The sequence below is a fragment of the Gavialis gangeticus genome, unplaced genomic scaffold (assembly GCF_001723915.1).
Source record: "Gavialis gangeticus isolate Ggan-Ray unplaced genomic scaffold, GavGan_comp1, whole genome shotgun sequence".
NCBI classification, from domain to species: Eukaryota; Metazoa; Chordata; order Crocodylia; family Gavialidae; genus Gavialis; species Gavialis gangeticus.
This window is the reverse complement of record NW_017729001.1, coordinates 938,666-953,400: the sequence shown is the minus strand read 5'-3', so window position 1 is coordinate 953,400 and position 14,735 is coordinate 938,666. Positions and strand designations below refer to the sequence as shown.

Below are 14,735 nucleotides of genomic sequence, written 5' to 3'. Positions count from 1 at the left end.
AAGGGGTGGGGCACCTGTCAAGGGTGGAGCTACCCTCACAGCCTTCAAGAGCTCACTGAAAGTCATTAAGCAGCCCTCCAGCAGAAATAACTGCCCACCCCTACTCTAGATATACTAAAAGGGTAGTGCCTAGGATTAGTAAAATGTCACGTCCCCCTGCAAATCAGATTGCCTCAGGTTACTGTTATATTTTAAAAACTGTTCTTTAAAGTCATGAAAGAAACTGATCCTGAGTTTCCAGAGAAAGGATGATGAAAGCCTAGTGTCCTCAGTCAACCTTTAAGCTGACAGATTAATTTGTTTAGTCTCCTCAAACCAACAGAGGCCACAGCCTCCCATGGATTTTGAGAAGAAGGAAAGATCAGCGCTAGAAATCCCTGCCCCAAAAATTCTTAATGTCCTATTTCTATCATTTCTGACTGAGTTACAGTAGTTCAGTTCTCATAGATGGGTTCCAAAAAAGGAACAGGAAAAGGCAATATGTCACTGCTCCCAGGATCAGAACTGTAACCTTTGGAAATGATAACCAGAAGCTGCTGGTTTGAGATAAATTCCAGGATATGCCTAGGGAAAAAGCCAGAAACATGGCAAGCAGAAAGGGGAAGAGAAAGAAAACTCTGGATTGTTATACAGTTCTTGACACAAATATTACACCTGATCTTGTGATGATGAAGCATGTGAAATATGACAATGGAATGCGAGGCCCTTTTCTAGGGAAGCCAGCTTCCTCCTTTCCTCCTGGAGGAGTATTCAGCACTTTTTTTTTTTCTTTGGAGTGGTAAGAGAAAAGGCTCCAGTATCCAGATAGTTTCTCTCCATCATAAGATATAAGAACAGCCCTAAAAAGTTACAGGGTGCATATTAGCATTTAATTTGGCATGGAGGAGGCAATCTGATGCTTCAAAGAGAAAATCCATTATAGCTGTTTGGACATCTTTAGGGCAAGCAAGTGGCCCTTCTTGTAGTAATTACTGTAGCTATGGAAAGGCAGCTAGGAATTCAAGACTGCCTGGAGCAAGTTCTAACCACTTCCTATGCTGTGAACCATTATTGTCTCACTGCTTCCTTAATACTTCCACATCTTTCTATCTGTATTCATCAATTGTCTCATCTTATATTCAGATTGTAAGTTCTCTGGGATAGGGTGCATCTTATTAATCTGTTTGTACAGTATCTACCACAAATAAATTGGAAGTTATTTGTATTACTAGAGCTCAGAGTAATACAAGAATCTGTCATTTTATAGAATCATTTAAGTCACCCCTAGATTTCTGTAGGAGTTTTTCAATACAGGGTTAAGCTCTGTCCCACATTAGTCAGGCTGTATGAATGGGCCCTCTTTGTAAATGCATTGAGGCAAAATAGGCTAAAGGCATTTATATACATGCTGGAGGGGGTGGGCTTTAACACCCAGAGCGTCACGTGCATCAGCGTCCCCACACTGAAAAACAGTGGTGGGGGCACTTCAACTAAACGTCAAACAAGCCATTTTTCAGCCCAAGGATGCTAATACATGTAACACTGGAGTCTGCTAGAGTGCATTAAATTACCACACTCTTGCAGACTTCATTAATCAAGTCTGCTACAAGACACTAACTACAGCGTGTTGGAGCAGCCTCACTGCATGTCTATGGGGCACCCCACGTTTGCAGGACCTTTAATCATTGCAAGTACCTTTTGAAGGTTCATTTTACTTGAGCTTCTTCTATGCTGCCAAACAAATGAACCAGAGTCCAGGAGTAAAAGCAGCACTCTCAAGCACTGAGGAATCTACCACTGTACTTTACTGTACAAGTAAAAAGGAGCAAAAAAGTGTGACACATTTTACATAAGCTCCAAAACACTTTCAGTTAATAGATGTTGCCAATTTACCTGCAAGGCAAGCACATAGTGTATCAAAGAGCTCTGAGACTAATGCAGCCCTAGAATCCTTTCCACTAACTCCTGGAAAGGTTTGAAGTTGACAGATTAGGAGTGGCAGGTAAAAGACAGCAATTTCCAGAAACTTTATGGTCACACTACACAGAGCAGGATAAAGTCCGAGGGTTACAATCCATGGCCATCCCTAGGTTCTGGGGAAGGGTACAAATAGAATCAGCCTCAAGTCTGAAGTAGGATGAGGTACTGAGTAGGGGTGTGTGAAGCAGGCCCTATTCAATTCGGATTCAGCCCAAATCAGGGACAGTGATTTGTTGATTCGGATCACTGTCCCCGATTTGATTTGGCCGAATCCGAATCTGAAGATTTGATGCCGATTCAGAGAATTGGCAATAAAGCCATACACCCAGCTTTAAAAGCTTTTTCTACATACCTCGAGGTAGCAGCGCAGCTTGTGAACGCTGCGATGCTGGGACGGATGGAGCATCCCACAAGAGTGAGCAGGGGCCCTCCACGTGCTTGGCAGCAAACCCGAAAGGGGACCAGAAGTGGTTCTGGTCCACTTCCGGGTCTGCTGCCAAGCGCACTGGGGATCCCCCCCCCACCGCACTTCTATGGGACACTCCATGCACCCCAGCATCGCAGCATTCACGAGCCACCTGCTACCTAGAGGCATGTAGAAAAAACATTTAAACTGTGTCTATGGCTGAATCAATTTGGAGGGTTCCGACTCAATTCAGAGATTAAAGGGTCCTCTGATTCAATTCGGATTCAGAGATTCGGCCACCAAAATCAGGCGGAATCAAATCAGGGATCAAAGCTTCGCACAGCCCTAGTACTGAGTCTTAGGCTGGAAGCTCTAATGACTGTCTGTGGGGATTACGGGTGCCTTCTCAAGTCTATCATAAGGAGCTCTTATGCTAGAGTCTCTACCTAGGGGAGTGACAAAAGAATGAAACTTCTGAGAAGACAACATCTTCTGGAGTTAGATGAGCACGTTTCACAATCAGATGCTCCTCCACTCAGGAACTACATCACCTAACAACTAACTCTTTAACCTGCTGATATCCTGACAGAAAATGATCAAGCTACCAAGCAATCTGGGGCTCTAACACAGGAAAGGACGCTGTGTGTTCATCAGAAAGAATGGTTGAGACCTTAACAGGCACGGCCCGAAGCGTGAAGCCAGAGCACTCAGATACAACCATTAGATCAAAAATGTATCTTCAATTCCAAGAGCACTCACAGCATGATACTCAAGAAGAATACACCCCACACACAAACACAGGACTGCCCAGAAGGCAGAAAAAAAACCTAAGCTAAAGCAACTGGTTTAAATATGTACACAATTAATTATAAGACTACATGCAAGGAAAGGTAGCATGGGACAACAGAGGGCAGCCATGGAATCTTGCTGTCTTAAAGAGAGAGTGAGAAAACTGAGAGGTAATTACGCCCACACTGACCTAGTAAGTGCTTGGGTTTGTGTAGAAGACACTCCAGCAAAGACACACAAAGCCTGCAGGCATAACCCCAGTGGAATCTGACAGTGCCTGATCTTGCATAAAACAAGGTAAACTCGCATCATAAATGGAATCCATAAAAACACCCACGTTATTTTTTTTAGTTGGGGGGGATTAAAACTGATTTGTGTTAGAACTGAAAAGGAAAAAGAAATGATTTATCTGAGGCATCAGGAGGGGGAGGGGTGAAAGGATGCCATTAACAATTCATTATAGGGCTTGAAATCAAAGGTATTTCTCCCAGACTAGTAAATAATCAAGAATATTTTACAAGCCCTGACCTCAGATGGTTGCTTACCTGCAATTCTCCTTTAACAAGCATCTTGTAGGATTCTCTCTTTTGGTTTCACGCTCTTGAAAAAAACAACCAAATCCCCTCCAATTCCAAATCGGTCCCTCTGTAGGTCAGGTCTTAACCTACTCAATACAGTGTTATTGAGGTAACATACAGGAGGTTCCTCAATATTCCAGCTATTTTCTTCCACAAGAGGAAAACAAGGACTCCCTTAACCTCCAAGTTCAGAGCTAAATAAAACTCTCTCTGAAGATATTAAGCCTTCCAAATAATGAATGAGCTATGAAAACAGAATCCAAACAGCTTGCCATTTAAAAAAAAATAAATCTCCAAATTCTAAAAAGATGGATGGGTGAGTAAAATCTGAAAGATATTTCTGATTCTGTTTTTCTGAAGGTAAATACTTATCCATTTTCCAAAGATACCATCTGTGCAAGATTCTCACTCGGAGACAAAACCACATCCTAAGAAGAAAAACAGATTCACTGAAATGAGAGCAAAAACAAAGGCAAATTCACCCACCAAAAGAGATTTTATTTTTATAACTAAAGAAGGAAACTTCCCAAAATGCTTCAGGCAGAGGCACACAGTGAACTATCAGCCAATTTCCCAGAGAAATTAATTCAATTTATGAACCAAAAAAAGGAAACACAGCATCCAAAACAACCAACACCTTGGAGAGAAGAGAGAGAAGCGTAAGTCTTTCTTCCTCATACTGAACCATAAACACCAAATCCAAGAACTGCTTAGTGTTTGGGGATGGGAGACGATTAAATTCACCCTATGCCTGGGCCAGGTTTGAACCGTGGCGCTCCTTGCTGGCAGGATCTATGGGACAAGCAATGGCTGTGGCAGGACCAGCAATAGAAACAGAACCAGCAGGGCAAGCGGCTACATGCCATGGAAGAGGCAGTGCAAGCAGCAGTGGAGGTGAGGCAAGCAGCTGCATGCCGGAGCAGAGGCAGTGCAAGTATCAGTAAAGGGGGTTGGGGGGAGGAGGGGAGGCCAGCAACCATGGATCAAGGGGCCTTAAAGTAAGCAGGGCTATGTTAGAACAACACTCGCTCATCTCCCTGCCACCGAGAGCCATGTCCAGGAGGGCCCCAGGGCTCTTGATTCTGTGGTAGGCCATGCTCCTGAACTTCCTGGCCTACCAGTAGCCCAGTAGGCCAAGTGTAGCAGCTCCACAGGCCATATGTCCAACACCCCTGGCTTAGTCAATACAGATTGGAACCCATGAAGGGTCTGTCAGCTGCCTCTGTTAAGGCAAACTACGTTGGCATCCTGAGACCAAATGGGTCCTGACACAGAGTCCTAGCTCCAGGCTAACAAGGTCATAGCTATGTAGAAATGTGATTAGACAGCCCTGATCCTTTAGCATCAACAACCTCTACAACAGTGACATCAAATGAAGCTCAAGGTGGTCTGCCGAAGGGCCTTTGTCCACAAACAAACAAACAAACAAACAAACATTGTTAATAGGCTTTTCTCCCATGTAAGAATTTATTTACTTTCTTCTGACTGAGCATTCACGTAAGGAAGGAAAGCTGCCATGATAATACGCCCCCAAATATGGGAACTCCTCTTTTCTCAGAGAGTTGATCCCAAGAAATTCCAACTCATCACCTCCTTTCAGAAAAAGGATAAGACAATGGTAGACTACAGGCCTAGAAAGCATGCCACATAGAATTACACAAGGTAACAGACCGGGCACCATTACTTGTTCAAAATTCTGTTTGACTTAAGAGGAACACAACATAATTCAACCATATATGCAAATACTAATCATTCACTTATCTCCAATCATCTGATACAAATTTAAGAGGAAAAAAATAGTCGAAATACATATTACACTCTTTGGGACAGGGACAGCATCTTTACATTTGTCTGTACCTAGAATAAACAGGTCCGTCAACCTGAATGGGGCCTCTGGGCGCTACTGCAAAAAATGATTAATACATAATAAATTCCTTGTTTCACAGAAGTAAGTAGAATACCACCAAATAAAATTGAACTCATAATTCCATATCAGCTATTATAAAATGAATTACTCTGCAATGATTCATTTTGAGAAATAACACTGTCTAATACAGACTGAACTAAGGAATGAGAGCTATGATAATAAACTATTTGCCATTTACATATTTCTTTTCTTTGTACAGTAGCAATATTATTTATGCCAATGACTTCCTGAAAACTCAATTCTATAAAATAAGAAGTCAAATTTAAAAACATTGTTTCATTTTAAACATGAAACTGTTTTCCAAGATAAATTTAAGAAGCCGATACATTTAAAAAATAAATAAATAAATCTGTATTTAGGCCACCAAATATAGTGCATATTGTTACAGCAGTGCCACATTTAGAAGGAGGACAACTTATAGATACCTTATTAACTAGATCTTTCAAGTTAAATGTTGGATCATTCATGAAATTCCTGGAATGGAGAAATTTAAACAATAATAAAAATATGGCACTCTCACATTATTAACAATCTAAGTATCAAAACAATTGATGTTTTCTTTCAGATTTTGTTGCAAAATTTTAGTTTTAGCTGCAATGAGAGTTTGCTGAAACCTTTTAGATCTGCGTGAAAACCCAAGCATCTGACTGAAAAAGCAAAAATCTAAACAAATACTTGCACTAAAAATATGAGTAAATAAATATTTTTAAGAATGACCTTATTAGACTGTGTTGAAAAGGTTTATCTTCATTCCATAACACAGAAAGTATACTAACGTGAGATTACATTAGTATCATTATCTGTCTGTCGTAACTAAAATCAAAGCATAACTATGATACTAGCCATCATCATTAACATCAACATCATGCTTCAGTGATACTTTGGAGAAAGGGTAAATACAAAAGGTATAGTACAGCAGGGTATTTTTTGTAGTTTATTCATCTTTGAGCTTTGAAGGTCATTCAAATGTATTATATACAAATTTTCTCTCCCCTGTCAGTAATTAGTAGCTTTGGGGAAGAAGGTAAATCACAGCACAGAACCTGGAGAGAAGGATGGACATGGGCAAATACATGTACTTTGGGTATTAAAGATGGCATAAGACCAGAGATACAACACCAGTATTATAACTAGTATGCTTCTATTAAAAAAAAATAGCTAAACCTAGAGTTCACAATTATTATTTTGTATAATCACAGCAGTAAGGAGACCTGGCCCTGGTTTAAGACCACACTATGCTATGTACTGTACAAACACAGGACAAAAGGATGCTGTCTATACTCAAAAAGCTTAGAACTGAAATAAGAAATTAGTGGATAAGGACAGACGGCAGAATCTAAAGAGGAAATACTGCCCAGCAAGCGAGTCAGCAGTATCGGTATGCCAGCAGCCTATCCACTGTCAAGTTTCTAGCAGGCATCACAGAAAAGGAGAATTTTAAAAGAGGGATCTGGAAAAAGAACAATAAAGTGGCTTTGGGGCATTTAAATAGACAACATATCTCAAGCATGAGAGGAGTAGCTATATGGGAAAAAGCTTAGAGATGTTCATTTGAAAAATTAACAAAAATGCATGCCAGCATGGTGGGCCAAATTGAAGTAGGAATTGACTGAGAGAGAAATCAGGGAGAGGCTAAACCATGAAGACCTTAAAAATAAAGACACGTTGCTATCACATCAAGCTAAGGGGAAAGCCAGTGAAAGAGAGAGGGGTGATGTGGTCAAAATGACAGACTAGAAAAGAGGAAACTGTAGCAGAACCGTGAATGGAGATGAATGGGGTAAGGCTGCATTCAGCAAAGTCATTAAGAATATGTAGCAACAAACAAGATGCAAAAGAAGAGAAGCCTGGACAAGTTTTAACTGTGCAACAGAAAAAAAAAAGTTCTCTCTCAGGTGTTCTGCAGAAAGACTTAATAACATTTTAATTGACATGATGTCAGTCAAAGAATGGTCCCAGTCAAAAAAAACTGCCCTGATTATGAGCCCAAGTTAAAGTTAAGACAATGATGTTGTCCACAGAAGTCAAGAAAGGAAATAGTAGACGAGAACAAAGAGATCTGGGCTAGTGAATAAAAAAAAAAAACATGCTCCATCCCATAAAATGTGGATGCTTGGCTATAAGTTTCTTAGAAAGTATGGTTATCCCCATTGTACTTAATCTTTGGAATACTTGAAAGGCTAAATTATGATTGTATGTGTTGCTGCTGGTATAAAAAGGAGATCACAAGATACTGCAAATCGAAAGTGTTCAACAAAAAGATTCACAGTACACACACTGTCAAAATATACCAGATAATACACAAGATTTGGCATTTCCTTTGTTGCTGAATGATGCATCTTTTGACTAACCAATTAAAAAAATTAAAAACAAATCTCATCTCCCTGAATTAAAAGCTATCCCTAAATTACCCTAAATCCAGCAATCACTCAAACAAAAAAACCCCAACCAATTAAGGTCCCATACAGATATTTTCTACTGGATCGCTTAGCTTTTCTGAAACTTAAGACCACTGGTATGGATTTTTAAAGAGAGATTTCAATGCTCTCTAAATTGTAAATCCCAGTGCTAAACCATCATTTTGGTCTTAATTTTTTCCTAACATCTAACCTGAACTAACTTCTTACAAGTTAAGTCCATTAGCTATTGCCCTGTCCCCTGAAGACAAAGAGAACAAGCGACTGCCATCCTCTTCATAATAATCCATTTTGTACTAGAACACTATTAACAAACCTACTCCCCCCATGCTTCTTTTTCTGTAGACTATATAATCCCAATTCTTCCAACTTTTCCTTGTATGCCACGTTTCCTAGACTTCTAACCATGTTTGCTGCTTTCCTGTGGACTTTTTCTAATTTGTCTGTATCTTTCTTTACAATGCAGCTATTCCTTAGCTTTTCACAAAATTTACAGTGACATGGAGTAATTCTACACATTTTACGTAATTCAGAAGCCTATGATACTAACCATTAGTACACACATATTGTCATTGTAAGTATACATTTTATGCTGGTTATTCAGCAGAGACCAGATCCAGAATGTCAGGACCACAAAACATAAGCATATAAGTTCTGCCTAAGTCCAAGAGTGCAACCTACAAAAACCCAGCCTAGACATTTAGGTCCCCAAGTGCCACAAGCACCTATATTTTAACTAGTAAGGTTTCTTAGACCGTTGAAGTCACTATTGCGCATACCTAAAACTAGCAATATCACACCCCTGAAGTGCATACCGATTGAGATGAAGACACACCTCACCTGTGAAAGTCCCCCGAGGGCCCCAAGCCAGAAGGCATTCTCCGAATCTCTCTGACAGCACTGAACATGCCACACAAGCTACAGCAGTCACTGGCATTTTCACTGAAAGGGAGAGCTGGAGGAAGTTAGGGTGTCCTCCTCCTCTTTCACAGAATAACCTGTGGGTTAGACAACTCATCCAGCAAGTAGACCAAGATTCAATGCACTCCACAGCCTGAGAAGATTCAAACTCACAGCCCCCACCATCCAGGAAAGTTCCCTGACCACTAAGATATAAGCTAGAGACGGTGTGGCCAGCCCAGCCTCCCACCTCCACTGAACTGCGCAGCAAGGAGTCAAAGACTCATAGTGCAGAATGACAGCAAACAAGCGGGCACTGGGCTGTGGGTGCACGTACACTGACAGGGCTTAAAGCCACCAACAGGCAAAATCTGCCCATTATCCAAATTAAAAACCTCCTACTTCACCTAATTGCAATACAGCCCATCCCCAGAAGCTCCCCTGAGAATCAAATCTTGGAGACAGGTTTCTTCCTTGGCCTACCTCAGAACACAGAGTGTTCAGAACTCACAATGCAACTAAGATGGAAGAACAGGAAGGCTCGACAGTGCCCCTTTTGCACTAGCCCTTCCCATTTCTCTTGGTACAGCCAATAGATAAAAGCACAGAAGACGACACAACCAGTAGCCATGAACTACTTGTCACTGTTACTCTTCCCTGTTCTTGTACAGCAGAGAACTTCTATGAATCAGTTTGCCCAAATCTCATCACTCTTTCTGTGCTTCAAAATGCAAAGTAGCAAAGTAACACAGAAGGGGAGGGGTAGCTCACGTAGCCCAGCGTAGCTGAGGATTTTAGAGTTACCTCAAATAGAGGCAAAGAAATACCCTGCTGTCTAACTTTTAAAGCACTCATGTGGGAAAGAGAGACCCCAGTTCCAGTCCCTGCTCCCGTAACTGCTTATCCATTTTATATTAGGCAACCACTGGATATAATGCATAAACGTAATTTGGAGCAGAAACAAGAACCTAGGTCCCTACCCACAAACCACATGAATGCCATCTCAGATTCATTCCTGCAAGGCTATACAAAGTTGGGGGCTTGTTGTTGTTGTTTTCAGATGACTAGATCTTTTTACAGTACATACCTTCCACGAGGTTTAACAAAGGTTAAGGTTAAATCTAAAAAAGAAAAAAAGCTGACTTATATTACATCTTATTATTAAATTAAACCTATAAAACTTTCAATTTTTGATGACAAGACATTTCTGTATTTAGAAAATAATCTCCGCTCCTTAGCTGAAATGGACAAGATTCTACAGATACTTTATTTTTACATAAGTAGTCTTTAACATTAACAGCTGTCTATGTGAATAAACAACTATCTACGTAAGTATTTTGGACTGACAGTACTGTTTGTAGCATACTGGTATACTACATATGATTTCAAAATATTTTCTCTTTAAAAAAAAAACAAAAAACCATATTAACCTCTTTGCTTACATCTGAGTAAATAATTAACAATAGCCTACTAGATTACTACACTTTATCACTTATTTGGTTGTGTATACATATGAACACATTTCCTCACAAGAGGAAGCAGGCATTTCATTTACTATTATGCGATCAAATTTTTAAATAAAAATCTCTAACACTATGTGCTATGAAAACAAAAGGGTTACAAACAGAAAACATGTTTCAATAAAAGAATCAGTTTTCATACCAAAGAGGATTATACCACAATACCAAAAAAAAGCGCATCTGTTCTGTATTCCAAAGACAACCCTGTAAAATAGTATGATATTTTATTGTAATATCCTCCTATAATACACTTTGCATTTGAGCGGAGTTACTGAGTTCTCAGGGGGAAAACAACAAAAGAAAACAAAAAAAAGTCATAAAAATGGCAGGTTTTAAAGGGTTTTTGCTTGGTAGGCAATATGAATGCTAAAATTTCCTAGAAGCATTGTGACACTGAATTTCTGCTTCAATCCAATAATGAGACACAGTGTATTCAACAAAAATCTTAAAGCTTGTGTGTCCAGAACATTTCATAGACATAATAACTAATGTCTAATGTCTGTGATCACAATCAACATCTAGAAAAACAGTCTAGTCAGATTATGAGAAGTATAACTCAAATATTTATATTTTAAATACTCAAATTTTAGTGATCCCTAACAAGGTTTAGCTTCTAGTCTAACCACACAAAATAGCACCCTTCACTTAATGCCATCCTTGAGCAAACTGTACAAAATCTTTCAATTGTTAGGAGAAAAAAAATAAGTTACTATTTAAAGCAATTTCATTCAAAGCAAATAAAATCCCAATTTCCACATGATATACAAGAACATTAAAAGCTTATTTTCTACCAGAGAAAACAAAGAGACTAAGTTAATCATAATACTGTGTTATACGAGTTTTTAAGAAAAGGCTGGAATTTTTGTGAAAAGAAATACTGTAAGATCTCTGCAACTGATTTTAAGTACTTTACTCCTGCCATTTGTTTATGTTCTACTTAAATCATAATGATTAATCAAAGTTTAAGGTGAAGATTAACATGGCACTACTAAATGAGTTATTTTAATAACCATTTTGTCTTAAGTCAACATTATCTACATGAGTCTTGTTCTTAAAGAGTGCTCCATTCCACAAGAAGCAAACAATTTTGCATAGATGTTTATTTTCTGAATAAACACAACCTGTAGCTTTTGATCTGAACTACTGTAGCAGTGGCACTGTAGTTTTAACACTTAATAAATTTTGAAATAAATATAGCAGCTTGAGGGTAAAGAATCACTGTCCTTGTCCATACATTTTAAATTAATATTTACTTTGGGAATACTCTTTAACACTAAATGCATCAATAAAGGTCTCACTGACAGATAATGCAACTGAAAAGACAGCACATTTTATTAGTGCAGTATTTGATATTCTGGGGATTGGTTATATTGTAGATAAAAATATGTGTTGCCATGTACAGACTTGGGCACAGAGCTCCAAGAAGTTACTTGTGTATTTAAAACATCACAAAACAGGGCCCACTGCTAAAAAAGTCCCACCACACCGAGGGATTCAAATTAAAGTTCAGCCCCCCAAATTTAGGCAATGCCCAAAAACAAACCACACTGAAGCCTGACTGTGCTGGGCACTGTACAAATAAATAGCAAATGACAGCTACAACACATTTGTTCTCTGACACGATGAGTCTAAAACAAACATGACTTTACCACAGTTAATTAACTTGTTTACAAAAAATAGTTGAGTCTTGTCAGTTCCTTGACATTTCAAGTGAAGTTAACACAAAATACAGTGGAAAGCGTAATTTCTTAATTAAAACATTAATCTGCAAATCACTGCTTAGAAGTTATTTGATACTACAGCCACACAAAAGCCACCAGCAAGTGAAGTTGTTAAGGTAGTTTTATAAGACAAATTAAAGGGCAATATTTTCTGGCTCTGCAGAATTTACAGATGATTAACAGGAATGAGAGGTGAAGAATTTTCAATTTTTTCATTGACATTCTGCATACATATTAAAAACTTACTACTCAACAGACGTTTATCAGTATAAATGGTAAATTCTTGGGGAAGGAGGGGATTTCTGAATCTTATAACTTTATAGTTTAAAACACCATATGCCAAAAATTATTTTAGTAGTAACTGATTAGCACCGAGTATAATGCTACACAAGAAGTTATGCCATGCTAACAACTTCCTAAAATATGCTCAGGTTCCTATTAAAAAACCTGAATAATCCTCTTTTTTTTAAAGATACTGTATATTAACTAACTGCTAATTGTTCTAATAGCTATTTATCTTAGATTTAACAGCTAACTTATCTCCATATGCAAAATTGATATACACGAATCACTGCTATATCTGCACACGCACAGCCACATACCCACTATCATGGTTCAGGGAAAAAACCTTGTAAATGCATTTTTTTTTTTTAAACAGTGTAACCATTTTCACAACTACAGAACAAATCCAAAAGCCAAGAGCTTTTTAGTTTGTATTACGGGGCCACCCAAAAGCCACAACAGGCTTAGCACCCCAACACACGACATGCTGTACACGTGCATAGGTAAATAAGACCTCTGCCCCAAAGAGTTACATTCTTAATAAATTCGATATACATCAAATGCAAAACACACTCCAACTTAAGATGAAGAGGAATGAATGAAAGTATGCCTAATATCATAGGTGGACAAGGTTCTTTGGGTAAATGCGATATCTTTTATTAAACCAACTAATGGTTGGTCTAATAAAAGATACTGCATTTACCCAAATAACCTTGCCTGCCTATGTCCTTAGATCAGCACAGGTACAACCAACAGCCCCAAAACATGTCTAATACTGTGCCATTTATACAACTTAGAAATGACAAGATTCTTAGTCACTTACACATCCCTCCCCCTGAACCAAGGATTTTAAAAAATGAAGACACATACGCAGTGAACCAGGAACAAAGATAAAACAAAAAACAAGCCAGCATCACCACCTGCTCGACATTCCTTCCCTGCCTCTCCAGAAGTGAGACTTCTGACTCTCATGTTTTGTGCTCTTCCTCCCCACACATTCCTCCAGAAGGCTGTTCCCAACCTCCCATTACTAGCTATTGTTTTAGCTGAACCCAACTGCAGACTCTAATGAAGCCCTGCTTCCCTTCCTACTTGCTCCATGTGTCAGTGTGGGAAGCTCCTAGCTGAATGACTAAGGGAGAACCCTTAGGTCTGCTCTCCAGCAAGCAGGGACAAGGTGTCTGGGACATTTTGAAGTGAAAGGTCACTGAAACAAAGAAGCGACAGCTCTTACTCTCTTTAAAGATCTGCAATTAGCTGAGTGTCTCACTATGAAGAACTGATACAATACCTGCTGCAAAATTAAACCCTACCATAAAATACAAAGTGAAAGTTGCCAGTTACCAGCAAGATGAGAAGACAGCATCTGTTTTAGCAAGATACCCAGCCCAGCCCACTCTCAGCGAGCGCTTCCCTTAGGAAACAAAAAAGTGAGGAGGTGTTGTGCCCCTTCCTCTCCTCTGAGCCGTGGGATGGGGACAGAGCTGCAGCCCCAGCAGGACAGCTGGTGCGTCCAGCGGCTGGAACCCAAGGTGCCCACCCTGCACATAATCGCTGCGCCCAACTGCTTGCTGCTGAAATGGCGTTTGCCGCTATGAGAGAGGGAAGCAGAGACATGAGCGCACACGCAGTTTGGGAGGCGCGAAGCACCCAGGCACGAAGCGCCAGGGCAGGCGGGCAGAGGCAGCGGGGGGCTGCTCCCGGCGGGCACGGGCAGGGGACGGGACGGCTCGGCCCCCGCCCCTGCCCGCCGGGGAGGGGACACGCGCTCGCGACCCCGACGTCGGAGAGCAAAACAAACACGGAGCGGAGCCGGGGGAGGGGCTTGCGGAGGAGCCGCCGCGCCGGCCGGGATATAAAGCCCCCTGGCAGCTGCAGCCGAGTCGCGAAGTTGAAGCGTCGCCGCCCGCCGAGCAGCGCGTTGTGCGTCGGGGCCGGGCCGGGCTCGCCCCCCGCCCGCGCCGGGCACTCACCAGCGAGAAGAGATTGGAGTGACAGTCCTCCAGGCTGGCCCCGTTCGCCACCCAGTTGGCCGCCGCAGTCATGATCCTCGGCGAGCCCGGCCGCCGGAGCGGGGCATGTCTGGAGAGACGGGCCCGGCGGGGCGGGGCGGGGCGGCTCACGGGGGCGGCCGCCGCGGTGCTGGTCCTGGTCCTGGTCCTGGTCCCGGTCCTGCCCCGGGCTCAGCGGCGCAGGCAGGGCCGGCAGGGGGCGCTGCGCTGCCCGGGGGCGCTCG

General features: G+C 41.0%; 1 protein-coding gene across 1 annotated transcript in view; it reads right to left on the bottom strand.

Moving 5' to 3' along the window:
* MED13L (mediator complex subunit 13 like) overlaps positions 1-14,640 on the bottom strand; it is a 517,387-nt gene extending 502,747 nt beyond the window's left edge. The window contains exon 1 of the mRNA XM_019506688.1: positions 14,473-14,640. Coding sequence (XP_019362233.1) covers positions 14,473-14,544 — 72 coding nt within the window. The 5' untranslated portion in view covers positions 14,545-14,640. The remainder of the gene's footprint in view (positions 1-14,472) is intronic.
* Positions 14,641-14,735: the final 95 nt, after the last annotated feature.